Source organism: Thermobia domestica, chromosome 4, assembly GCF_964235325.1.
Source record: "Thermobia domestica chromosome 4, izTheDome1.hap1.1, whole genome shotgun sequence".
Taxonomy (NCBI): Eukaryota; Metazoa; Arthropoda; class Insecta; order Zygentoma; family Lepismatidae; genus Thermobia; species Thermobia domestica.
The window spans coordinates 298409714-298423042 of NC_137457.1; the positions used below are offsets into that span (position 1 = coordinate 298409714).

At 36.8% G+C, this 13329-nt stretch overlaps 1 protein-coding gene across 2 annotated transcripts in view; it reads left to right on the forward strand.

The window, feature by feature from the left end:
* The window catches only part of LOC145684230 (tRNA (guanine(10)-N(2))-methyltransferase TRMT11), a 49106-nt gene that overhangs the window by 15748 nt on the left and 20029 nt on the right, over positions 1-13329 (forward strand). For both annotated transcript variants that reach the window (XM_081756321.1, XM_081756322.1), the window contains exons 5-7: positions 790-946; positions 3901-4004; positions 11605-11746. In XM_081756321.1, coding sequence (XP_081612447.1) covers positions 790-946; positions 3901-4004; positions 11605-11746 — 403 coding nt within the window. The remainder of the gene's footprint in view (positions 1-789; positions 947-3900; positions 4005-11604; positions 11747-13329) is intronic.

The following is a 13329-nucleotide window of genomic DNA, read 5'->3' on the forward strand; positions in this document are numbered from 1 at the left end:
TATTTCGAAAACATGTTTAGATAAGTATCATATCTAGTTACTTGTGTGGTTTGCAATGGATGTGTAAATTATTTTGCCGTTTACAGCACTTCGATATCTCAAACCGTTCCGGAGATATAAGAAACATTGCTAAAACTTGCAACACTGCTTAAATCATGTAATTGCGAGGACTTGTAATTACACCTACTAAAAGTTATTCCTGCAGTGCTATAAAAGAGAAGGAAAACAATAATCAGTTTAAATATTGTCCAGAAATACGCTATTTTCAGCAGTGTTGCGAACTTTATCATATCTCCGGATCGGTTTAAGATATCGAAGTGCTGTAAACGGCAAAATGATTTGTTTGCCAATTGTAAATCACGGCCTAAGCGTCACGTTAGTTTCCTTGCCAGCAGTTGAACAATATAGTAGAAAAGGCTTTCAGCGTACCTGAATTTGACCGGATAATTTTCGATAAAGAATTATCTTAGCACATGATTGGTACATTGAGTAAACACAACATTCGTATACGAGGGACTGAAAACCCGAGAACTGTAGTGGAGCTTGTGGGAGATGAAGGGGAAGGGGGGGGGAGCAGTTGACGTACACATACCGAGACATTTTGGGGAAGAACTCTACTATCACTTTGGTATCTGTCGTCGTAGAAAAAGGGCCACATATTTGTAATTTAGCCATATTTTCCAACCATGGCTGTTGCATTAAACTGTTGTTTTTGTAAAACGTTAAAAATGCATTTTTCTTTTAGACTCATTCTTTATTTTAATGTTAATATGTTTGTAATTTTCATAGATCGTAGATGGTCAAAGAAAAATGATAAGTGACCTTTCGTTGAAGAAGAGGAAGTTCATTGGAAATACGAGTATGGACCCACAATTGTCACTTCTGATGGCAAATCAAGCTCAAGTACAACCAGGTCATCTTGTTATGGATCCTTTCGTAGGCACAGGTAAGAATTTAAATTCCTTATATATATAGGCATGACTAGAAGAAAACGATAATCGTGCCTGTTGTTCTGTATGGTTGCAAAATATAGTCGCTTACTCTGAGGGAAGAACATAGACTGAAAGTATTTGAGAACAAGATCCTGAGACGAATATTCGGACTCAAGAAGAACGGGAATGGGGAATGGCGGAAACTTCATAATGAGGAATTACATAATTTATACGGTTTACACAAAATTGTTAGGGTCGTCAAGCCTAGGAGGCTTAGGTGGGCAGGTCATGTAGCTAGAATGGAAGAAAGTAGAAACGCTTTCAAAGTCTTGACTGGAAGACCAATCGAAAAACGACCATTAGGAAAACCTAGGCGCAGATGGGAGGACAATATTAAGATGGATCTCGCAGAGATACGAATATAAAGTAGAAACTAGATCCAATTGGCTAAGGATAGAAGTCATTGGAGAGCTTTTGTGAACGCGGCATTGAACCTCCGGGTTCCGTAGGCCATAGAGTTAGTTAGTTTGAAGAAATTTAGAAGTGCGTATCAAAGAACATGTTAGGGATGCAAATATATTTACATTTATTCGGTTTCAGGTCTTTGTATCAAGAATTTTGTTTGGATTGTTGTGTGAAATTTATTTGTTAAAAAGAAATCCAGGCTTCACTTGCATAAACATGTATCTATGGTAACAGCTGTTACTGTGGATGGATGTTAGCTAGCAACCTTTGTCATACGGTTGAGGCGTGGGAGGTGGTGCCCTCTATGAACTTTCATATAGGTATGCGTGGCTTCCGTTTGTCAGTTCCATGAGAAAGGTAAGCCGTTCTACATCTGAATTTCCAAATGCAGTTCAACATCAAAAGAGGCATGTATAAAGCAAATTATGTTGAAGTTATTCTGAGTTTGCAAAGTGAATATTTATTGCAATGTTATTTAGTTGGTGAAAGAAGTTAGAGTATTCAGTAGAAAGAACGTTTAATGAAATTCAGATTCGACTGTAATTTACGAATGAAAGAAAACAAGACTTTAAGTTGGTTAGCACAGTGGACATTAGTATGTATGTATATTTTTATATTATTTGCATGGATCTTGGAAACTTGTTTAGATTGGGCAAGTATTATTTATTTATTTATTTATTTATTTATTTATTTATTATTATTATTATTATTATTATTATTATTATTATTATTATTATTATTATTATTATTATTATTATTATTATTATTATTATTATTATTATTATTATATTATTTAATCCTGTTCTTAAGTTCAGCCAATTTATAAGCCAATTCCGGGTAGTCATTTGTTACTATTTGGACTTGAGAATTAGCTTCGTTTCGTTATTTGTTAATCCCCATTTTTTAAATTTAGTACTAAGTGAACTTTGTTATTTTTGTTCAGTTGAAAATCATCTTTTTAATTGGAAATTATATGTAAAAGACAATACACCATTAAACGTTTTATCCGAGTCGTTTCTTGTATTTAACCTAAGCAACGTAACAGTATCCAAAAATAAAACTAAAAGGGTATATGATTTGAAAATTTATGTATTCTTTTAAAACATCCAAAACTTAAGGTTGATAGGGAGAGGGAAAGTCATTTAAAAAAAGTCATCAGTGGTGACATAATAATTATTAAAAACACCGACATAATGGACAACATTTCCAAGCAAATGCATGAACGTGACTTTACTATTTCACAACGAGCCACACTTGCACTTGAATAAACACAGCAGTAGGTAAAAAGTCTTCACTACTCTTTTCTGGTAAGTCCATTTCTTTATATTTCCTAGTCCATTTTGTGCATTCGTACTATTCCTCGGGCCTTATTAGCGAAACAGCTTCTGGCAGTTAATTTGCAGAGGTAATCAATCGCCGTTGGTATTTTTGCGTGCTCCGTGCACATTGATACTATGCGAAAACTGTTTATGTTACAAATCCTAAAACTAACTTCAAAATCCGATATAAACTCCAAAAGTTTGTTTAGTGGTTATTTGCAAATAAATTTTTCTCTACAAAGTTCTTATAATATTACTTGAGTTTAACGTATGAATCTGATGTACAGGGCCGGCTCTACCATATGTGTAACACGTGCATTTGCATGGGGTGGCAAAATTGTCATAACTGTATTATTTAAGACAAATATTGTTTGTTGGAAACAGACTTATTGATGATGATTGTTAAATTTACTAAGCTGATTTTCTATTTGAATATTACATTCATAAATCATGTTTAGGTCACATTAGTTTAAGGTCACATGGACAGTGCTAAAGCAAATAGTCAAACAAATCCTAGCATGAATTGCTTGATTGTTGTCAATTATAAGAACTCAATTCTCGAACAGTAACGAACATATGTTCCATTTAGTTAGTTATCACAATTTTGATATGAAAACTAGTCTTGTCTTTGTCACAAATAAGTTCCTTATCATTGAAGAGGAAAATCAAGAAATAAAGATAAAAGAGCTAGTTGCATTAGAATTGCAAACTGATATATTAAGATTGAAGCTCGATGTTGAATTCTATAAAAAGGATTACCATCTTTCGTCTGCAGGTGTGTTTGCTTTATCTTTCACTAACATAGTAGATTATCATTTAAGAAAAATGTATTTTTAGTGTGTAGGCCTTTCTGAGTGGGAGTGCCCTTTCTTTCCCCTTCGTTGTTCGTGATGGGGTAGCATACTTAAAATCGTGAAGTTTAAAATCTATTCTTTCTGGAGAAAGAGGGGAGCTGCAAATGATGCCATTGCACGGGCCGTCCCTGCTGATGTATTTATTACATTTAATGTCTCGAAACTAGAAATAGATCACAAAATAAAACTTCTTTTACTCACTTCTCACCCAAGTAGTAAGATGACATAAACTTCGTTATATATAAAATTCTTTTTGATTCCTTACTTGATACTAATAAATAGAATTCTTCTAAACTAAATTACACTAGAACTGTTCATTTTGTATCACAGGGTCGTTGTTAGTTGCTGCAGCTATGTTTGGAGGTTATGTTCTAGGAACAGATATTGATTATTTAATGCTTCACGGAAAGACTCGACCAAGCCGTCCTACTCAGGTAAGAGTAACTTACAGTGCAATAATTTATGACTACTCATCGTTGTTTGTATAGAAAGCTCATTTGAACTTTTTTTCTCACCTCAAAGATTTAAATCAATAGTGATAACGTTAAAAAAAAAAAAATATTACATCTGTTTTAGTAATATTTTCGGTCACTTTTAAGATGTGTTGGTTAACTGCTTGAAGTATCAAGTTTTGTATATATGATACACAGCAAGTATAATCATTTTTATTTTGGCGTGGGAGACCCGGGTTCGATTCCCGGCGGGAGCTAATGTGGTTCGGATTCCACGTTAATCAGTAGGTCCACGTCTCATATAGCCTCGCTGCTGAAAGGGACGCTAAACTAAAATCAACAACAATAATTTTTATCTTACAAAACCTTCAGTACAAACTATATATATATATATATATATATATATATGTGTGTGTGTGTGTGTGTGTTTTATGGAAATAGCTCTATACCAGTATACGAGGGCCTTTCGGAAAGCAACCTCCAGTTGGTTAAAAAAGGAACACCAAAATAAATACGAGTAATATATTATATACGTCTGAAAACTGCTTCTTTGCTCTATTGTTCAACATAGTTTCCATAAACATTTAACATTTATCATATCTCTGTACTAGCTTAGGAATTTCATCACCATAAGAATCTCCCGCCTTGTGCCTTGAGCCAGTGTGTGACCGCATTTCAGCTCCTCATCATCACCAAATCCTGGAAATTTGTGGAAATTCATCGGACAGCTCCGAGGTTGTGAAACGTCGATTTTCACGAACCTTTCCATTAATTTTCTGAAGGAGTTCATCAGGAACCACTGGTGGCCTGCCACTCCTCTCTTCATCATGAATGTTTGTTCGTCCACTCTTAAATGAACGAACCCATTCACGAACAACTCCTTCACTCCGGTACAAAGTTCCCGATGAATAACTGCTGCCAAATATTATTTTGCCGTCAGAAAACGTTTAACAGCTCGCACCTCGCACTGTGGCTGGGTTTTCTACTGCAGCACACTTTGTGACGCTACAAGAGTGGAACTAGTGATCAGACAACCTTCACTGTATCACGGCTGGAAGCAGACTGATCTACCGCGTACGTCTGTGCTAAGATGGCAGCGCTGTTCCACTCCTTCACGCACAGTGACAAATCGGAGATTACTTTCCGAACGCTCTTCGTACTTACATTTTTAAAATAGTGTTATAGTTAAAAGTCCTGTAATTTTATGTTAAAATTTTCATATTGTTTACGAAAGTTATGTACAACAAGAGAAATAAAAGTTCTTACGTATTTTGCGCAAGAGTGTCATATATTCTTTCTGTCTCGTAATATTTCACTTGCTTTATGAACTGCAAGCTTATAAGGGAGTTGTACCTTATAAATAATTAAATCGAGAAGCAAATAATATACAGGCTATATGATTCATTCCTCATCAGTATTTTACTGGACGAACTTCTAAAATTATTCAAAACTCCCAAAGCTTCGTTAATGAATTAAAAATGCACATTTTCTGTCATACTAACAATTACATCGAATTCCTCTGTTATTCTTAGTAAGACAGAAAATATACATTTTGTAATTCATTAATAAAGTTGTAGGAATTTTTTATTTATTTTTTTTTTTTTTTTAGTTCATCTAGTGGAATATTGATGAAGAAGGGACCATATAGCCAATATGTTATTCGCTTCTCTGTTTAATTGTTTATAAGGTGCGACCCCCAAACAAGCTTGCAGTTCATAAAGTAAGTGACGTATTAGGAGAGAGAAAGCCTAAAATACAGCTTGAACCAATAGTGGTACAGTCGTCCAGTTTTGTTTTTTGGAAGGACGAAAGAATAAAATTTTATGCTCAGCAGACTATTGAACGCAAATAGGACTTCACACTTGCGCATTTCTCTTGATTAAACTGGCGTCCTTTGCTGTTCGTTAGAAGTTGGAGTGCTGTTTTTGTTTCGCAGAATTCAAGTCCCTTGTAACCATACAGAGAAGATTTAGACAACAATACGGACAGGAATAGCCAGACCGCCATTGCATTGTTAGATGGCACAAATAATTGCTGGAAACTGATCCTGTGTTGACGAAAGGCAGTGGGGGAAAAGCCCGTGAATGAAGAAGTGGAGAGGGTTCGGGAAGCCTTTCAGCGAAGTCCACGCAAATCGATAAGGCGTGAAGTACACAACTGCAAATCTTGTGCAGCTTATTCAGAAACTTTATTCTAATGGCAAGCCTTGCAAATATGATTTCGCTCACAAACTAAACACACTTTCTTACAAGGCTGTTTATAATCTTTATTATAAATTAACTAGAAATGTTAGTTTCGGAAGTATATAACTTCCTTCTTCAGACCACTACTCCAACTGAAATCATATATAATTTCGGGGTAATATTATTTATGATTTCAGTTGGAGTAGTAGTCTGAAGAAACAAGTGATATACTTCCGAAACTAACATTTCTAGTTAATTTATAATAAAGATTATAAACAGCCTTGTAAGAAAGTGTGTTTAGTTTGTGTTTAAGATGGACACAAGACCTTTTTATCATAATATCCATGATTTCGCTGTTGAAATGCTATTGCACATTGATGAGGACAATAATTCCCCTAAAATGATAGCCTTTTTCTGACGAAGCCACCCTTCCATACGTCAAGTAAGATGCATAGGCATAACTGCAGGATATGGGGTGAGGAAATCCCACATCAGTTTGTGGAACATGAACGCAAAAGCCCAAATTAAAGTGTGGTGTGCGTTGACTGAAAATTCTGTCATAGGCCCATTCTTTCAAGAGACTATAATTACAGGAGCAACGTACCTGGCAATGTTGTAAAATTATGCTGTACCTTGCATACTACAGGGTTCATGATCAATAAGCCAGAGCTCCTCACCATTACGCCCGTCGCGTGAGAGAATTTCTGGATAACCATTTCCAGAACAGTTGGATCGGAAGGAAAGGTCCTGTTCAATGGCTCCCAAGATCGTCCGACTTCACCTTGGACTGTTTTGTTTGGGGATATATGAAGAATTTTGTGTGCCAGACCCAAATTCAAGATTTGAATGATCTAAGACAAAGAATTATATGCTTGTGGATAATGAAATCTGAAATGTTCTGCAACACGTGGAGGGAAGTTGAGTACTGACTTGATGTTTAACGAGCAACAAAAGGGGCACGTGGAGGTGTACTGAGTGATTTTTTTTATGCTGGATATAAAATACTATTTTTTTCTCTTTCCGAAAAACAAACCCGGACAATTCTATCACTATTGATTCTCGAGTTATTCAAATTTCTTACCAGTATATATTCTTCCGGACGCTGTATAACACTTTTGCACAAAATAAGTAAAACTTTTTTTTTAAACGTAATTTTAGATTGATATTAACATAAGAAAATATTATTTAGGAAAAAAAAAAAAAAAAAAACAAGACTATGAAGAATAATTGATAGTAGGCTAGAATCTAAGTTACTAGAATATAAATTATTAATAAGTATAAGGTATTAGAACATCTATAATCATTACTTCATTAAATTTTATAATCTGTACCCCTTTGAGATTCTCAAGTACAAGGGGCACTCAGTGGTACAGCGCTTACCTCTGATGCGTGCGGTCCCTGGTTCGATCCACGGGCAGTAGTTCGATCCAATAGTTTGTAGTGGACAACATTGTATCAGTGGGCATTCTCGGAGTACTTCCATTTCCTTCCATATGTTCATTCCACCAATTCTTCCATCATCATTTTCTTGCACTAATAAACCGTCTCTCTTAGCCTAAAGGGCATAATCGTGGGACGTTAATCTGAAAGATTTCATTTTCAAGTGCAGTGTGATACGAAATTCACGTGAATTCTATTATTTCTGATTCTATTTTTCGTTTAATTTTCAATCTAAACCTCGTCAGATTGAATATCACAGACTTCAAAGATCACAGATTGAGAAACGCTTCACTAGTTTCTTCATGAATACCACTCATTTTAGCTTTGGAACTAGAAAGGTAACCAAGATAATTCTGTTGCTTTTTGTAGAGTTGTGTGTTGCATTGGCTCTCACAACGTGAGTTGAATACGAATGGAGATAAGGTGAAGGTCAGTTGTTGGTGTGGGTATATCTAACATACTTCCTGGTTGTGGCAATTCAATTACACCGGGAACTTGCGTAAGGACAGACTGAACATGGGACGGCCACAGATCATCATAAGGACGTGTATGCTGTACGAGTTCAAACTGGTGTCAAATGCCGCTGCAGCGGGGCGGAAGATATGCCAGGCCTTTGGTGAGGGTGTCGTGACTTCGCGGACAGTGCAGCGGTGGTTTAACAAGTTTAAGGACGGTGACGAAACACTCGAAGACGCGCCACGTGCCGGAAGCACGACAAAATGAAGATCTTCAGGCAGCAATTAAGTGAACAGTGGCCACACATGTGAGGAACTGGGACTACAATTCAGTGTGAATGGAGAAACCATTCGGCAGCACCTCCATCTCCATTCTAGCAGACACCTGTGTTTCTTTGCTGTCTCGTGTGAGGAAGGAGCCATTTCTGGACAGGGTGTTAACATATGATGAGAAGTGGGTCCTCTACGAAGCTCCACGGCGCTGTCATCATTGGTTAGCATTCCATGAACCGGTTCCAAAACAACCGAAACCAGTACTGCACCAGAAGGAGGTCCTGCTGTGTGTTTCTTTCACTGCTCGCGGCATCGTGCATCGGGGACTGCTACCAGCTGGTCAGAACATCAGTGCAACTGTGTACTGTTAGCAGTTGAGCCGTGTTGAAGAAAAACTCAGAGCTCCGGAGTCAGCACTTCTGAATCGCAAAAGAATTCTCTTGTTACAGGACAGCGCTAGGCCCCACGTGGCTAGGATGACCCAGAACACCATTCTAAGCCTTGGATGAGAAACACTATTGCATCCGTCATACTCCTCGGACATTGCATCATCCGATTATCATCTGTTCCATTCCTTGGACAATCATCTTAGAAGACGCCAGTTCAAATCCCTAGTAGAGGTGCAAAATGCACTTGATACCTTCTTCGCTTCACAGTCCACCAAGTTCTACCGCGATGGAATCCATGGCCTTCCAGAACGTTGGCAGAAGGTCGTCGATGCTAATGGGGTCTATTTTTTATCTTCCACGTACGTCTTAGGTGACATATCGATGTTCGAAGGTGTTGGTGAAAAAGCGACAGAACTTTCTTGGTTACCTTTATACTTTTATACAGTAAAAGACAGATTCTGACCAAAGCATATATTATTTCATAAATAGTAGCGTTAATGTTTCGGCAAAGATGCTTTGCCAAAACTCTAACACTATTATTTATTAGGTAATACAGCATATGCTTTGGTCAGAATTTGTCTTTTACTATATAGTTTCTTCAATATTACTACATTATTTAAAAAAGAAAATACAGTATTATCATTTAAAAAAGAACAATACTCTTTACCTTAAACATCCAGTTACAGACATTATTATCTTGAAAGAAGGTAAGTACTGTGATAAAGTACCTTACCTCTGGACCCAAGGATCGTAGGTTCGGAATTATCCCAAGTAGTCTGATCTTGAGGAGACTGCGCTGTGTCTTCGGGTTTTAGCGGAGTACTTTCATTTCTTTCCATTTCTCATTTCACTAGAATTATTATTATTTAAACATTATTCAATCGCATTTTACTGTCTGTCTCCTTTAGCTTGTAGGGTATAATAACGTTCGTGGGATTTAGAGATTTCAGATTTTTTTCTTTTCTTTTCTTTCTTTATTGAATTTAAATTTCTAATGTATTCACCGGCAATAAATTGACTGGACTAAATGTTCCATAAAATTTGTCTGGAATTAAAATTGCACAAAGTAGCCACACAAACAGTGCCTACGTGAGACACTCTGTGACGAATCGTATTTCTGTGAAAGAATGTGATCGATGACTTAGTGGATACCATGGTTAATGTGCAGCGTAAGGGACTTTACTAAGCACTATCTTCAACATCAAAGAATAGTTTCTTTTGTGCTATGATACGTAACAGTAGTTGAAGGTTAATTTTAAGGTGAAGGTGTCTATGTACTTACGGCAAGATAGCTTATATCAACTTGCTGCCACACAGTTGCATTCGAAAGTTGTAACCTCGTGATAAAACTTCCTTCGTTGATTATTTCTGAATAAATTCGTCAGCTATATTATTATTCGTCACTTGAAATAATAATAATAATAATAATAATAATAATAATAATAATAATAATAATAATAATAATAATAATAATAATAATAATAATAATAATAATAGATTGGTACTATGAATACTAGGTTTTTGTCTTCCACTGTACACTGTAGATTAAAAATCGCGCTTAATTAAATCGTACTCTGATTGATTGCATTAAAAAAAAAAGTTCGCCCACCAACTACTCCAATATCCAAGGACTTCGTTATACGCAACCTTGTGTTCATTTAAATTATTGAGTAACAAGCGATATGCAAGTAGCGACATTATTAGCTTTAAGCAGGCAAGAGCGACATCTATTAGTGTGACACACGGACAAACTAAGACGTTTGCCTTTTATTATTAGGATTACGAGGGGTGATCAGAAAGTAAGGTTTCAAAGCCTGCAGTGAAACGTGTATATATATTATTTCATACAGCCAACAGATAGTATACATTAAGTTATTTTTCGATATAGTCTCCACATCGGTTGAGACATTTATCGCAACGTGAGATGAGTTTGAAGATTTCTTTCTGGTAAAAATCCTGCCCTTGCGTGTTCAGCCACGTTGTTGCGAAGTGTTTCACCTCCTCGTCTGAAGCGAAGCGAGGGCCTCCTAGGTGCTTCCGAACGACATTCCAGGGGCCGCGGTGGCTCAGTGGTAGAGCGTTCACCTCTGGGCTTGGGGTCCCGGGTTCGATCTTAGTCCCCGCCAAGTGAACTTTGTGGTAAACAAACACCGTGTGCGTGTGTTTTCTCGGGGTTCTCCCGTTTCCTCCCACTTTCTTCATTCCACCATTTCATTCATCACTCATCATCACCGTCTCCTTTAGCCTAACCGGCATAACCGTGGGACGTAAAACTCAAAGATTTCACTGCGCCCCTCGTCGGTGATATTTTCTTTACCAGCCGCAAACTTTCGACACCATGCTGCGACATAATGACGGGACATTGCAGTCTCTTCGTAAACCTCTACCAACTGCCAGTGAATTTCAGCCACGATTACATGTTTCGCCCACAAAAACTGAATAACTGAGCGGACATATTCGCGAGACCAGTTTTCCAAACGAGTCGCCATTTGTGTTTACCTACATCTAGCGCCAAGTGGCGGGTGGTGGCTGAAACTCTGCATAGTTGCCAACTCCATGTATTAAAATTACCGCACACTCCTCAATCCTCTCTAACAGACAAAATTCCAGAAACAATCGGTCTTGTAACCTTAGTTTTTGATCCTTCCTTGTATTTACAGGGAAAAAAAAAAGCTAGTAAGGTCAGTTCATTCATTCGGTAATTTAATTCACACTTAGTCTTTCAGAGTTATTGAGAAAGGAAATATTTGTAAAGTGATCAGTACTTTTGAACTTTACTATACATAGATTTTAAGAATAAGTTTTCTTTACTGATGAATATATTCTCTTCTTTTTCTCACAGAAAAAACGAGAAAAGGATGAAAGTGTTCGAGCGAATTTAAGACAATACAACAAAGGTCATCAGTATGTGGACGTTTTGGTAGCCGATGCAGCTGTTCCCATATGGAATTCATCTCTGAAATTGGATGCTATTATTACTGATCGTTAGTATTCATAGTCAGTATTATCTAAATAATCTAGTTGAATTAATTTCGTGAAAATTGTGTGGACGCGTTAGTACTGTGTTTACTTTAAATTTGCATTACTATTGTGTACAGATTTATATTAAATACAAATTTTAAATCCATACTATACCACATGTACCGTATGTAACAATGCTGGAAAAATATAATCTGATCACTGGAGTAACTTGAAGCCGAACGTTATCTCAGTCTTGGTACATAGCAGAAAATGTGTTGAAATAACATAAAATGACTAGTAGCACTTTAACGTTTTACTTGTGTGTTAATTCAAGACCAAGGACATCGCCTTCCGAGCATATAAAAAATATCTAGTTACTGGCTGTGAGTATTTGCATGGGTTTTTATTCTTCGGTATGAGCAAAGCTTTACGCAGTATATTTGGCATTTATACTAGGTAACGAATAACATTGTATGCTTTGTGTAATCGGTCACAATAATAGTCTTGTAAACCTGTGAACTGTCTGACAACAGTTACATAAATAGCAGTGCTGCCATCTGTTTTCCTTACCTTTTATTCTTATGTCTTAGCAGGTAAGAACAGGAGATGGCAGAACTGTTACTGATGTCACTATTGTCAGACAGTTCACAGGTTTACAAGACTATTATTGTGACCGATTACACAGAACATACAATCTTATTCGTTACCTAGTATAAATGCCAAATATACTGTGTAAATCTTTGCTTATCCCAAACAAGAAAAACCAATGCAGATTCTCACAGCTTGTAACGAGTTATTTCTGATATGCTCGGAAGGCGATCCTTGGTGTTGAATTAACACATAAGTAACATGCTAAAGTGGTAGTCATTTTGTGTTGTTTCAACACCTCATTCTTTACTGTATAGGCACTTACTTGCCCACTTAAATTACCAGCGATCAGTTTTCTGTGTTGTTTGATTATTCTGAGAGTCGCGTCGTTTATTTGAAGAGCAGTGCATAATTCTGTTGGAATTTTGATTGCGAATAATTTGCTTTAAACATAATAATAATTAATTCATTATATTTCATTATAATATAATAACAATATGTGAATCTCTGTGTAAAAGTTCTATCTTATTGTCACTATAGGAAGTCAGAGAGCTTTATATGAGGGGATATCAAAAAGTTCGTGCTATCACCTAGAAGAAATCCACTCTGGAGAACTCTGACACCATGATTAAATTAATCCTTCTCTACGCAGCCACCGTGCCTAACGACACATTTTTGCCTTCGGTTCTTCAATTTCCGTAAGCCGATCTTGTAAAAGTCTGCAGTTTGACTTTGAAATCACAATTGAGCCTCAGAAATGACGTCATGTCTACTGTCAAAATGGCGTCCTCTGAGTGGATGCTTCATTTCTGGGAAGAGAAAGAAGTCACTTGGTGCTAAGTCCGGTGATATCGGGAGGGGTAATATTTCATATCCTAATAAAAATACCTTCATCATGGGCGAAATGAGCTGGTGCATTGCCTGCCAACAGCAGCACCCTTTTGTGATCAATTCACGAGGTTTCTTCGCCAGTTCCTCTTGTAACTTAGTCAAGAGATGGGAATAATAGATACTAGTA